The sequence below is a fragment of the Panthera onca genome, chromosome A3 (assembly GCF_046562875.1).
Source record: "Panthera onca isolate mPanOnc1 chromosome A3, mPanOnc1 haplotype 2, whole genome shotgun sequence".
Classification (NCBI taxonomy): domain Eukaryota; kingdom Metazoa; phylum Chordata; class Mammalia; order Carnivora; family Felidae; genus Panthera; species Panthera onca.
This window is the reverse complement of record NC_138341.1, coordinates 72420425-72434730: the sequence shown is the minus strand read 5'-3', so window position 1 is coordinate 72434730 and position 14306 is coordinate 72420425. Positions and strand designations below refer to the sequence as shown.

At 41.3% G+C, this 14306-nt stretch overlaps 1 protein-coding gene across 2 annotated transcripts in view; it reads right to left on the bottom strand.

The window, feature by feature from the left end:
• The window catches only part of LHCGR (luteinizing hormone/choriogonadotropin receptor), a 121282-nt gene that overhangs the window by 84384 nt on the left and 22592 nt on the right, over positions 1 to 14306 (bottom strand). For both annotated transcript variants that reach the window (XM_060606365.3, XM_060606348.2), the window contains exons 4-7: positions 12755 to 12829; positions 10587 to 10661; positions 10421 to 10498; positions 851 to 919 (exon numbers count right to left, since the gene is read on the bottom strand). In XM_060606365.3, the coding sequence (XP_060462348.1) occupies positions 851 to 919; positions 10421 to 10498; positions 10587 to 10661; positions 12755 to 12829 (297 nt within the window). The remainder of the gene's footprint in view (positions 1 to 850; positions 920 to 10420; positions 10499 to 10586; positions 10662 to 12754; positions 12830 to 14306) is intronic.

The following is a 14306-nucleotide window of genomic DNA, read 5'->3' as shown; positions in this document are numbered from 1 at the left end:
AATCTGCACCTTATTCTTGTGTGTGTTAAAGTATGAGAAGCACTGGTATAGACTACAGTTGATACAACGTATCCTAAAAGTCTTTTCATTTGTTTTCCTTAATTTTGGCTTCAGTTGAGCTTTTCAGGCTCAAGTTTTCAATAGTTTGCTTAGTTTTTATTGTATCCAACTGTAGGGTGATTGTTACCTTACTCCTACCTGTTAGGGTTCAAATGGCCCCAGCCCCAGTAGGCTTTGTAAATGAGCCAATCTTTTAGTAAAGAAGCCATAGAAGGAAAGAGAGGTGGGAAACAATGAAGGATAGTTAGTAGGGATGCTCTCCTTGACTTAAATGCTGTTAACACTGGGGACTGGGTGCGATGTGGTGTAAGCACAAGGGCCCCTCACCCTGTGGAAAATGCTCCCCATACCCGCCCCACCCCAGCAGTAGGGGGATGGGACTGCGAGGGTGCTTGTTGTGGCTGATTAGGCTGGTAAATGGGATTGCCAGTTTTCTCTGCAGGGGGGCTGGGGGAAGAATTTCTTCACTGAAATCGTGTTGACTCTAACATGCCATCAACCTGAGCGAAGGGGCTAGAGAGGGAGGCTGTGAGATGAAACTAAAAGTAGGGTGTTGAATATTTTAGCAAACTGTCAACTTGAATGTCTCCGGGCTGCATCTGTCTTTGAAATCAGGGTGCTCTGGGGTTTCTAGCCAGCCAGTTGCTTAGTAACATGCGTGAAACACTGAGGACTAGCCACTTGAAAGTTTATTTTTGTCCTGAGTTAGTTGCTGAAGATTGAATGTGATCTGGTAGCCAGAGTAATATTTCATTTTTATTCATGAGCTGGGGAAATAGCACATACTTACAGGGAAATCAGCGTCGTCCCATTGAAGGCATGACTTTGTATTTCTTCAAACCCATTTCCATATAGTTTGCTGAAGGGAGAGGAGAGAGGATTTAGCAGTGAAAGCAGCACATTTTGGAATCACACATTCTTCCTTCTGTGACATTTACTACTAAGATAATTACTGGCGTATGCAACATTCACCTCTGTCTAACGTTTTAGATTCTGAGGACCTGGTGAGAGGGAGCTGGGTTTTTCTCTTTTTTTCTTCTTGCTCTAGTTTGGCTTCACCTCCACCACTCTAGTTTGGCAGCAGCAGCAGCACCAATTTATTACGTGTTTATTAAGTGCCAGATACTTGACCAGCTATTCGACATCGATTTTATGACTTAATCCTCATTGCCATTTCCATTTTACTGATGAGAAAGCGATGTCTCACTGTCGTCGTGCTGTCTGCTCAAGCTTAAAGAAAGCAGCGGCGGAAGCAGAAATAGTGGCCAGAACCGTCCAATGCTCAAGTCTTGCCTCTGCCTCCTCAGGCCTGTGTGGGCATGTGTGCTTTCTGGGAGGCTGAAAGCAGAGGGCAGAGGAAGGCTCTGGTATGGAGTTAGCTTTTCCTTTTCTTGGATGAGTATGTGTTTTGGTTGCTGCCATATTTGGCTCCATAACCAAGAAGATTTCAGTGCCTGTAAACAGTTCTTTAAGACGAATTAGTGGATAGCGAAATCAATTTAGTCGGGTGCAATCGGCATTTTGCAAAATGAGATAGAACAGAATGGGACAAAATGGAAGATACTGGAGTGTGTTGCATGTAATTAGGGTAGTACTACTTATGGAATTTTGTTCCACCATTTTTGTATGTTACATACTTAAAAGTATACCTACACATATACATAGAAACATCTACATCTGTTCAGAATAAGACACAAGAGGCTCCTCAGAAGACAGACGTCGGGAAATGTTGGAGCCTGCAACAAACTTGGAGAGGATCAAGTGGCACGCTTTTATTTTATAAAGAAGGGAAGAGTCTCGGAAAGGAAAATGGCTTGTCTAAAGCCCACAAGAGGCAGAAATGGGACCAGAGCACACGGTGTCTGGGGCTACTTCCAGCATGTCAGTTTCACTGATTGCTACTACTTTTCTACCCTGAGATATCCAAACGGCCCCTCTTCCTCTTCCTGGGGGGCTATGCTTAAATAACATGTTCTTGTGTGGCCCTTCCTGGCTGCCCATTTAAACTACCATCTTCCCTTCTCCCAGCATTCCTGCATTCCCATCCCCCTTTGTTGAGTTGTTTTTCCTCTGTGGCTTTATCAGCATCTGACCCTGGATTATAACATACTTGTTTATCATCTACCTTCCCCAGCAGTTAGCTTCATGAGCACAAGGATTTGAAACTGTTCTGTTCCTTGCAGAATCCCCTGTATCTAGAGTAGTGCCTGGCACTTGGGAGGATTACAATAAGTATATGTTAAATGAACTGGATGAACAAATGGGTGTATGTAAGGTGAATTTCTAATCATAGCCAACCAGGCAAGTTTGAAAGGCACAGTCTTAGAAATATTTGTGTAAGTCCTTCATGCACAATGATGTAATACTCAAGTGAGAAAGAGCTATATAGTATAACATCAAATTAAACTCCAGCATCTGGCAAGACCCTAGCTTCCCTTTAAGGGGTTGCTGGTAGTTGCATGGCCATGTCATGGGTGGGCTGGTGGGTGTGACTTGAGAAACAGTTGAGATATCTTCCCCAGATGTTCCTGTTCCACATGGCTGTTGACTGCAAGGTTTCTCTAGCCTTTGTTAAATAAAACAAACATGGAATTCTGTCTTGTGGTCTGTGTGTGTGTGTGTGTGTGTGTGGTGTATATTTGGGGGTGGGGGTCTCTTTCCATCAATCCACAGCACATCTGAGACAAACCAGAATATAAATAAGCAGGACTCAGGGTTGAAGCATGATGTTTGAACACTGGAATTCAGAAAATACAGAGATTACAGAATAATTCATAAGGTCTCCTTATTAATTTTAGTTCAGATCGAACAGGGGAAGTGTATTTAATTCATTTTGTAAAACCCCCGGGTGTCTCATAATGCTTGCTCCCTAGCAGAAGCTTAGTCAAAAGGCTGGGTGGAGCAGTGGCCTCACCCTTTCACGTGAGGAAGAGCCTTCTCTGGCTTCTCCTGCTCTCATGTGCTTTCTTCTAGAATTCTGAATTTACAACTTCACATATGAGCTCTCAGCCAGGATTACTGGCTGCCATTTTTTTCAGTAGTTTTCTTTCCTCATGTATATGATAGAATTGGAGGGGCTAGGTACTTTCTTGGTTTATGCCTGTTGCCTTGTGCAGTTACACACAATCTTCTTGCCTCCTTAGCAGCTCAATCCCACTGGAATTCTTTTTTTTTTTTATTTTACATTTAGAATATTATTCTTTGGCAGTCCTTTATCATTGGGAGTTTGAATTCCTTTATAGCAATCTCTTGTAGATAAAGGAATCATATTGTTCTTTTCTCAGAACTTCTTTGAAATTGGATTTCTTAGAGTCCAAGCCAATGTTTGCCAAAGCATTTCCCCTTCATCTCCTGACTCAGAATCAACCGGAGCTGCTTGCCAGAAATGCAGACTCAGACCTACTGACCAGGTGCACTGCAGATCTGTGGAATCAGAATCTGGTGGTGGTATCCAGGAATTTGTACTTTTAGAACAAGCTCTCCCAGTGAGCCTTGGGCATGCCACTTTGGGGCCTTTGCCCTAGGTTACAGCATTGGATGACATAGCTCTCACCATTTCCATATACAGATCAGATGGTCTGCTGGACAGAACTGAGTCCAGAGTCTGGTCCCCTTACCACTGTCTCTACCTTCTAAGTGATGGAGTTACATGTATAGTGAATTTAAAAAAAGTAGCCCCTACTCTGTTTTGAGCAAAGCAAAGCTGCCAGCAGTTGTCTGGATACCCATTCTCTGTCATTTTTATGTGCTGTTCTTATCCTAGTTTTGATATATGTTAGAATTTTGTACTTTTTTTTTTTTTTTTTTTTTTTTTGGTGGGGCTTACAATGCCATTGTTCTAAGTGAAGCTTCATGGTTAAGGTTGCAAGTATTCAACCCAACTGCCTGGGCTTGAATCCCAGCTCCACTACTTATTAGCTGAATTACTTTATTCAGTCATCTCACCTCTCTGTGTCTTAATTTCCAAATCTGAAAACAGGGATGATAATAATAGTATTGACCCCAAAAGACTGTTGTGTGTATTAAAATGCATAACATATGTTAAACACTTTGAAAGAAGTCCTGGAACACAGTAAATGCTTAATGTGTTGCCATTATTATTATTATTATTATTATTATTATTAATTATTATTATTATATCTTGTAGTCGCCTCCGTCCCTCTGACCACAATACAGGGCAGGGGTTTCCCTTGTCCTGCTCTGGACAGGATTTCTGTGAAATGCAGCAGTCTGTTTAATTGAACTGTTCAATGGGGTAGAGGTATTCCTGCTCCTGGTGGAGGAGGTCATTTTAGTGGCCTGGGCTGCCCTACGTGTACTCACTCTCCAAAGGTCCGCCGACACCTTTGGTCTGTGTTGGCATCATTGACATTTTTGTATTGGGACATTTTTTCATGTCTTTTTTAATAGCTTGGGTCCTACTTGTCCCGACTTCCCAGAGAATGGAGCTCACTGTTTCCTTTTTAGTTGTCGCTCTTCAGCTTTGTTCTTAGCAGTCGCGCACAATAGAATGTGTTGCCTTGTTTTGATTAAAAGAGTGGCTTCCTTACTTTGGAGAAGTTACAAATGTGAGTGGGAGGCCTCATGCTGTCAGGCCTGCACAATGCTTTAAAATGCCCCTTAAAACAGCTGGAGAGTCACTTCAGATAACTTTTTTCCCAAGACTTCATGGTGTCAGAATTAAATGAGGACAGCTTCCCTTGCCTTGGGGATGCAGTCACAGGCACGGAAATGGTTTCTCCCCCTCTCCTGTATTACAATAGCTGCACCTTACTTTAAAGCATTGTCTGTGTTCTCTATTCAAATGTCAGTAATTGTGACTCAAAAAGAGAGAATGTCACCTTTTTATTCAAAATAAGATTCAGGCTTTAGAACTTAATCACAGATGATACTCTAATTGTGAATGCTGCCTTAAAACAAAATCCTAATATTCCTGGGGCTCTAAAAGCATTTTCTGGCATTTTAACAGTATTAGATGGTCTTCCATAGTTCCCTTTTAGATCATATAACCACCTAGTTTTTGGATGATTTTAAAGAAGAAAGCTTCATTTATGTTTGCAGATCTGCAGGGTCTCAAAAAGTGGCCTCAGGGTTTCTATTTTAGAAAATATGCCCTATGGTGGTATATCTATAAGCAAATTTTTATCAAATGACTATACAAATACCTACCTAAAGAACAGGGATCCTAAATTCACCTCTTTCTTCTCCCTGTGGTATTTTTCTGCAGTCCTTTTTTGTATGAATAATTCTTGTGTATGAAGTGTATGGAGACACTTCTTTAGTGGATGTCCTGGCAGTGGTTGTATGGATAACTGTCACCAGTCACTGTCATCAGGCCAATCTCTATATGCTGCCATGACCCTGGTTTTGAATGTTCATCAGAATTCCCCCACTTCTGTGGGTCTCACATTCCCAATGGCAAGGGAACCCTCTCTCTGAAGCGGGCATACCTCCTGTGTTTTGGCAGCATGGAGTTGTTATGTTCCCCCTCAAGTTGCCCTCAGCCAAGTTCATGTGGATTATTATTATAATGGATTATAATATATTGAATAAAATTTTTGAAAAATCTACTTCCACAGTGATATTTAAAAAGAGTGAGATTGAGAGAGAGAGGATTCTTCTTTTATGGAAGATCATTGGTAATAAATGTGGAAGAATGATGAGATTTAAAACTTCCATTTTGTAATACCCTACATAAATGAATAATCAGCAGATGCTGAAACCATCAGATGAAGGGTTATTGGCCAACAGGCTAGCGGCATCAACTCAAAGTCTCCCACCATGCTTTATTATTAACGACAAAGGGAAACATGTGCTCTTACAATGAAGATGTCTGGCAGTCACCACTTTAACCAAATGGCCAAGGAGCATGGAATGACATGCTTTCTGGTTTGATGCACTGGGAGAGATACAGCATGCCCTTTGCAATGTTCTTGCAGAAAAGTTGACCTGAATCTAATCCTGACAATACAGTCAAATGAATCCATATAACTGGCCTGGGCTCCTTCAAGGAATTGGTGTCATACAGAACAGAGGAAGGCAGGGGAGCGGATCTTGGGGTGGAGGTGAGGTTGGGAGGACTAAAGAGGCATAATAGTGAAAATGCAATGCATAAACTTTGATTGGAGTCTGAGTTTAAAAACATTCTATAAAGGACTTTTTCATTGGAATGTGGAGTATGGGTTGGAGGATGCCATTAAATTCAAGTTCATTTTTTTTGGTATAATGGTGTAATTATGTAGAATGTCCCTGTTTTTGGGAGATACATGCTGAAATGTTTAAGGTATGAAGCATCATAATATCTATAAACTTCTTTTGGATGGTTTGCCCAAAAGGAAATGTGTTGTGTATACTTAAGATACATAGAGATGGGGTGGGCGTGGCAAGCTGTTAATTGGTGGTAAATCTAGGTAAGATGTAAAGGGGTATCATTGGAAAGACAAATGGAAAGTGACTCCGTTTTTCCATTAAAAATTTTCAAATAAATAATATTAAAAAAAAAGATGAAACAGGATGGTCTAAAACAAGTGGCTTGCTGAATATTAGCTTTTAATCATGGCGATGCTGTGTAGTTGACATGACACGATTGGATTTGCACCAAAGGTATTAATAATCCCACTGGATACACAGAGACAGAGGCATGTCTGGGTGGTGTAATTGACTAAGGTTCATAGACACAGAGCCGGGACTAGAATCCAGGCTTTCTGTCTTAATGCCCAGCAGCCTCTTGAGTGTGACTTATGACAGGTGCAACCTGGAATCTTGTCATCCTTTCCCAGGCATTCTTTCTCTGAAGGGCCTTAGGGAATTAGTTGCCATGACCTTTCCTTCTCTTTGTAGAGTTCAGACATGAATCAAAGTTGTCTCTTTTTTGAGACTGGTATGACCAGTCACCTAGAATATTTTAAAGGTGGTGCAATGCAGCCAAATCCTGCTCACTCGGGGGGGTACATTTCAAGGTGGCCTCTTGAGGAGATTTAATGAAAAGCCAAAGTGGCTATAAAGGGACGTAAGAGTATAATGCATAGTTTTAGCATTAGCCCCACTGAGCTTCTCTAGCATCAAGTGAAGTGTTCTGTTTTCATTAAATGAGCTCACAGTTGGTAAAGATTTAGGTGGGGGGAGGGCAGGAAAGGTTCCACAAAAAGCAAAATTTCAAATACTACTAATAATGAAGAGATAAGGCCTGCTTTCATTATTTTCTAATTAGGGAGTTGAACTTTATAGCTGAGAAAATAAGGCTTTCCTCTTTAAGTGTAATACCCTTTTTCCAGCAGGGTGCTCCACGGGGTCCTTCACTTACAGAAGGGCCCATTCAGCTGAGAACAAGTGCCAAGCAAATGACTAATTGCTCCCCTTCCAGATGAAGGGCTGAGAGTGAGGAAGGAATGGAAGCACAATGCCCCCTCCCCCTGGGGCCACCTAGGAGAGGTGGATCTGCAATCCTCATTAACTTCAGAGGTGGGGCAATTATGCCCTGCTGGTAGGCACTATTCTTCTTAAAATCATAACTAACATAAGTTAATGGCCCCATAATAAAAATACTGTGCAGCTCTCATGTGCACATGCTGAAATGTGATGTGTGAAAGGAATCTTTGGTTGTTCCTTGAGTTTGGTAGGGTGGTCCCATCCTAGGAGCTCACAGAATCCTGTGGATCATCCAAACATTTGTTTCCGTGTTGATCATTCTCCACATCTTCTGTCCTTTCATTCCATTTCCACTTCATTCCAATGGCTGCATATTACTTGGAAGGAGTGCCAGTTGGTTCCTGATTATTTTTAGATTTAGGTCAAACTCAAAGGGAGTCTTGAATATTTGTGATGTTTGAATAAAGGCTACTCTGTTGGGTGGTTTCTTCTTCTTACTACTTTTATCAGAGTTACTTCTTAGCTTTTAATCCTGTATCCCAGCTTTCAAGACTCAGTAATCCAATTTCCCTTCCACCCCTGCCATTTATCTAAACCTATTTCCTGTTTCTTTAGCTGGACATTTATTCCCAGTAAGTAAGACTCATCTTGTTTTCCTTTTTTCCACAGCCGTGCTTTTGCTCATGCTATCCCCTCACTGGGACCACTCGCTCCCCTTTTCTTGGTATGTGGGACCACATAATGGTTAAGATTGTGATTGTGAAGACAGACTGGGTCTAAGTCTTGACCTTGGGCAAATCACTTAACCTCATAGTGCCTTGGTTTCCACACCGAAAAGCCCTACCTCATAGGGTTTTGTGAGATGTAAATGAGTTTTTTTTAAATTTTTTTTTAATGTTTATTTATTTTTGAGACAGAGAGAGACAGAGCATGAACAGGGGAGGGGCAGAGAGAGAGGGAGACACAGAATCTGAAACAGGCTCCAGGCTCTGAGCCGTCAGCACAGAGCCCGATGTGGCTCGAACTCACGGACTGTGAGATCATGACCTGAGCCGAAGTCGGACGCTTAACCGACCGAGGCACCCAGGCGCCCCAAATGAGTTTTTAAAAAGTAGTTAAAAACAGTGCAGGCATTTACTAAGTGCTGTATAAATATTAGCTGCTATTGTCACATTTACCCATATAATTGTTACTGATACTGTGAGGTCTAACTCAAGTCTCATCTCCACCATGCAGCTGTCTCTGATTTCTCCAGCCCAAGAGGACGTCTCCGAGACTTCTCATTTCTGTGTAATACAAACTCTCACAGTGAATATCTACTAGTTTGTATTATTTTTTTCTTATTTCATGTTTGCCCCATATTTTCTCCTTTTCCTCATAGTTGAGATTCTGAGCTTCTTGGGGACATGGATCTTACATCTTTTGTGTTCTAAATAAAGACATAGGAAGACCCTAAATCCTGAGACATGTAGTAACTCCCCACTCAGTTTTTGGTTGGTCTCTCACAGGGGACACGATAAATGAATACTTCTTGATACATTCAGCAGTGAGTTGGAAATACTTTATAAAGAGCTGTAAGAGCTGTAGTATGTGAGGAAAGTGGAGGAGCAGAAAGACTATAGAGAAGATTTTCTAGGATCTCCTATCTCCTGTCTCTTCCCTGGCATTCAAGGGCTGCACATAAAGAATTTATCCTGAAAAGAAATTTTTTTTTTGGTTTCTGCTCTGTATTCTTTGATTGCAGTACTCTGAATACTCTGAGTTGGAGCTGCATTGGCTACAGCTTTGTAATATGACAATTATATGTGTGGAATTAGATCTACACAAAGTAAAAAGTTCTATACAAATGCAATATACATTGATACGAATATTTAGAATCCATGATATAAAAGAGACTCCTTTGAGATGTTTTTTCTCTTGCTTCACAACTACCTCCTTATTTTGGGGTCATCCAATGCATGCTCTTTCTTTAAGGGCAAGCTCATTTATTGACTCAGCATAGCCCTGCTTTGGGCTGTAACCAAAGCAGAAAAAGTGGGAGGGATATGGATGTGGGGAGAAGAATTGAATATGGGTCACTGGGCTTTGGATATAAGGGAGATGTGGTGCCCAGATTTCTTCTTCTGAATGGTGGGGCAAAGGTGAGTGCCCTAGGAGAAGATGGCAGGGATCCCAGAGGGAAGGAAGTCAGGCAGATGAACAGTGGAAGATAATAAGTTGGGTTATCTTAGTGCAGTGCCGTTTAAACTTTATGTGCATGCATATCACTTGGGAACTTGCAGATTCCAAGTCCGTAGTTCTGAGTCACGAGAGTCTGCATGTCTAATTGGCTCTTAGAAGATGCAGTAGATGCTGGTCCATGAATCATACTTTGAATAACAATGCCTTAGGAAAGAGCATCAAAGGTATAGGGCCTGTGAGCCTGGTAACCTGATGTGTGATTGTCAAATAAAAAGACATTATTTTCAAGTATTAAGGGATGTAGGGAATGGGTATAGATGGTGCTCCTCAGAAGCAAAGTAAAACATTGGAGAGAGAGAGAGAAAGAGAGAGAGAGTGAGTGAGTGAATGCAGGCTCTCTCGATCAACTATTCTACCTACTTGGAGAATATCTTTCCAAACTCTTCTCATTTGAAACTTGAAATTTCTGTGCTCTTTGCATGAGGGCAGCCATTTCCCTCCAGGCTGTCTCTTCCCAGCTTTAGAGCATTCCAATGATGCAATGAACAATTTCATCAGTTGGAAATTTGGTCACTGTAAGTCCTCAGCGTCCATCTCATTAACTTTAAACTGAATGGGTCAGTTGGTTGTTGTGTGAACACATGACCCAGCTGTAATCCCATGCAGCTACTCTCACCCTTAGCATTTTAGGTCATAAAGACTTACCAGTGAATGAGGAATGTGGTAAAAGATGAGAAAGAGCTTACCTCAAGCTAGAAGTGAGAATAGCAGGAGCCTGTATGGCAGAACGTGAATCTGGGAGTTTACTCACAGTGTTATGGATTCGTTATTCATCCCTTGAAAAGCATTTCCTGGTATGGTGGTTATGTGTAAGTTATCACAAATTTCCCTTGAGGAATAAAATGAGAAATATTTACTTTCCAAATTTTAGCTTCAAATAGGAAACTGCTATGCATAGCAATCAGCCTGGTACTTACAGAATGAAATTAAATTCGGAGGAGAAGATCTTCGTAACATCTGGAAGCTCTTGGATGCCTGTGTTACAGATGCTCCTGTGATTGGGGGCAGGGTGGGGATGTGGGCAGAGAATGAATAAAAGTGATTGTTATTAAGGCATAAAGGTAAAAGCAGTAGAAAGGCACTTTGCAAAGACTATTTTTAAATTAAAAAAATAGTGAGTTTGACTTTATTGGTAGCACTTTTAGCTGCTGAAGGTTGTCAGAATTTTAAAGCCCCTAACACTATGGGAGAAGTTGCTGTAAGGCTCCTATTTAAAGATCTAGGGGCTGGGACTATACTTTTACATTTATGTTTTTCATTTACATTTTCTTTTTCATTTACATTTATGTTTCCAGCCTGTCTTTTCCTATTGTATCAGTTGCATTTTTCTATTGTATTCCATTCCATTCCTTTTCGGTAATTTGCTCTTGATAGTTCTGGAAAGCATCCCTCTACTTTTGAATAGGTTTTAACTCAAAGATTTTAGGAATATTAATCTCCATGTGAGAGATCCATATCCCTCATTATTAAAAATCTTTGTTTTTTATTTAGCTACCTACTGGTTCATGGAGTTTTTTCTTATAACTTATCGAAATCATTGAACATTCTTTTGGTTATTGGAGCTACTCAAGACTCTTCTTCCTCCTACCTTTTGTTTAAACTTCAAAGAAGAGAGAGGGTTCAGTGATAGGTTAAATTGAAGGATATTTTATTACACAAGAGTGGGACTCCTTTAGAGGAATCCAGGAATCTGGATTGCCCCTGAGTTTTTTTTTTTTGGGCTGCGGGGCTCAAACTTGGATGCTTAATTGACTGAGCCACCCAGGCACCCCTCCCCTAAACAAGTTTTAAATTCACCTATCATAGACTGAAGAAACTGATATGAACTGCCTGGCACTCTGGTGGCAATGGAAGAAAGGGAGCCAGGTTTCTCTTTGGTTCTTTCTGATTCTCCTTCTTATCTGTAATTCCAGACTACACTGAATCCTTGCCCTGTTTACGGCTAGTGATGGCAGTGCAGCTTAGACAGCAATGTGTACTGGGGTTGGGGGACTATCACTCTTCAGGGGGGTAAAAAAGGGACTATAGTGGGCAATTTTGGTTCTGGGATTTTCTTATGTTTTTCCCAATGTGGTTGATACTGCAGATGCTTATGTCTCCTGCAGACCATCAGAGGCCTGGAAAAGCAGAACACCTGGGCTGGGAATCATCCAGTGTTCGAGCTGCCAAAGGAGCCATGCTAGTGCCTGCAGCAGCTCCTGGAGGAGGCCCCAGGGTGAGACTGTACAGATGGCATGGAACACAGACCCAGAGAGATGTCCTTCCTCCCTCTCCAATTTTTTTTTTTTTTTTGAGGTGGTGGGGGTTGTGAACTTCCATCTTCTGAAGATTTTATGAAATTTAACTTATCAGGAAAAAGAGTGAGAGAACATCTATGTTAGAGGGCTTTACATTTTTCTGTGTGAACAAGTGATTGGTTGGCATGTGAGAAGATCCATAGTGATCAATTTATAGATTGTATCAAGTTTCAGGAATTTTGATTTTGCTGGCAAGGCAGTCTGCTGGGTTATAGTGGTACTCAATTTATAATTGTAACTAGTAGATTTAATAAGATTTAAAGGGCAATAGAAATAGGACATAATGATTTCATTTACATGGCACAACGCCTACTTCAAGGCAATACTTAAAAAGTTTTTACTTATTGAATAAATGAACAAATGAGGTGAAGGAATCAATAATTCTTCACCAGGGATGGGTGTCAAATTAGAATTGCCTTTTCCACTTTCATCTAAGCTCTATCTCCATCATCACCTCACCTTAGTTCCTGATTTATCCTTTTCTCTAAAGTGTCATGACCCCCCCCAACCCCACTGTTAGTTTTGAAAACCATTGCAAAGGGGGTGATATTCTTCTCGTGTGTTTTTTGGAGAGTGAAAAGGTCAGGAGCCGGTTAAATGGATTTGGAAGCACCCAGCCTGGTGGCTGACAAGAAATGCTGATTAAATCTTAATCAGAAGGCTGAAGGCAGACATGCAAATCCTGCTAAGTATATAGTTAAAAAAATTCTTTCCAATCTTTTAATTGTTTTGACTTTCATCAGATGCCCAACTTCCCTCCCAGTTTCTCAAAAAGGAGAAATCCTCACAGGTATTTTAACCGGGGCAGATTTCTAAATGCTCCAGGCTCGATGTACACCAGGTTTTTGGTGTTCTGGATCAGTCTGTAAAGAGAGAGGCAGCAGTTTAACGGATGTGTATTGTTTGGAATGCACAAGACCATGGTCACCAGAGGATGCTGGCTGAAAACGGCACCAACAAAAATCAAGTGACTTTCATAGGTTTGAGAGGAGCTCCTAAGAGCCTGGGGATGGAAACTGCACAGTGGGACCCAAATGGTTCTTGCCAGGAAGCTCTGCTCTCACCCTCTTGCTGGGGCAGGTATAAATATCATAGCTGGCAGTCTGTTCCACCCCACTCTATGAAGCAGCACCAACTTCCAGGACTCCTGGCCAAGTTGGTCCTGCCCTACAGTGGAGCCCACGCACTAGGGGGTGATGGGAGATTCCACTCCCAGGATGGATGAGCAAATTGGCTACTCTCCCTTACAGGCAAACTGGTCTTCTTCGTGTTGGGCTGTCAGGTGCACTGCCAGTTATCCAGATGGGCATTCAGTCTTTGGATCAATCCAGGGGCTTGGATTTGGGGATTTTATACCCCTTCTATAAATAATTTGTTGTGTGGTGATGCCCAGCCTCCTAACTTTCCTGAGCTAGTGTGCCCTTCCATAAAACTAGAATAATAATATGCGTTCTTCCTACCTCAGAGGTTGCTACGTAGTGAGTAATAGAATAGGTAGAGATAATGTATGAGGCTAGGCCTTGTACAGTATGTAAGTACAGCCATAACTCCACGGTGGTGTGGTTGCCCTTCTCCCTACTTCTCCAGTGACTTTGACCCTTTGAGAAGTAGCCACAGTTGCCTGTCTACTTTAGATTAAATAAAAGGCCAGTCAATGCCTTTGATTCTCTTTCCCCATGCAATGACCACTCAAAGAAATGATAATTGCTCTAGTTCTATAGAGAAAATATAGTGTATTGGTTAGGTAGATGGGCTCTGGAGTCAGCCTGGTTTTATCTTGGTTTTACTGATTATATGACCTTGGTTACATCATTTAAAGCTCGGTTTCCTCATAGGGTAGTTTTTGAGGAGTAAATATGTGTGTGTCTGGTTCACAATTACTGGTTAACAGTAATTGTTAACCAGTGTTAACAGTTATTATTATAGTTGGTGAAATCAGGGTGTTGAATGATTTGTATCTAGTCACACAGTTGAGAAGTAGTACAACTTGGAAGTGAACTCAGTTTTTCTGACTCTGAGACTAGTGTTCATTCCCCTTTACTATAGTTACCCACCATTGGTGCCTGTTTCCAACTTTTATGTCTGTTCAATTTCTTTAGAGGTGAGTAATGTTTTGTTGTAATTATTTTTACAACAACTTAGTCAAGCAGTCATGGGCCATGTGGGTAGGATGGAAGGAACTTTTATCTCTTAAAGATTTTTGGTGGTCTGACCTTAAACCACTCATTCAACAAACATTTACTAAGCACCTACATGTGTCAGGCATTGTTTTAGGCACTGGGGATACAGCTGTGAACAAAAAGAGCCTGTATGGAGCTAACATCCTAGTCTCAGGGCCTT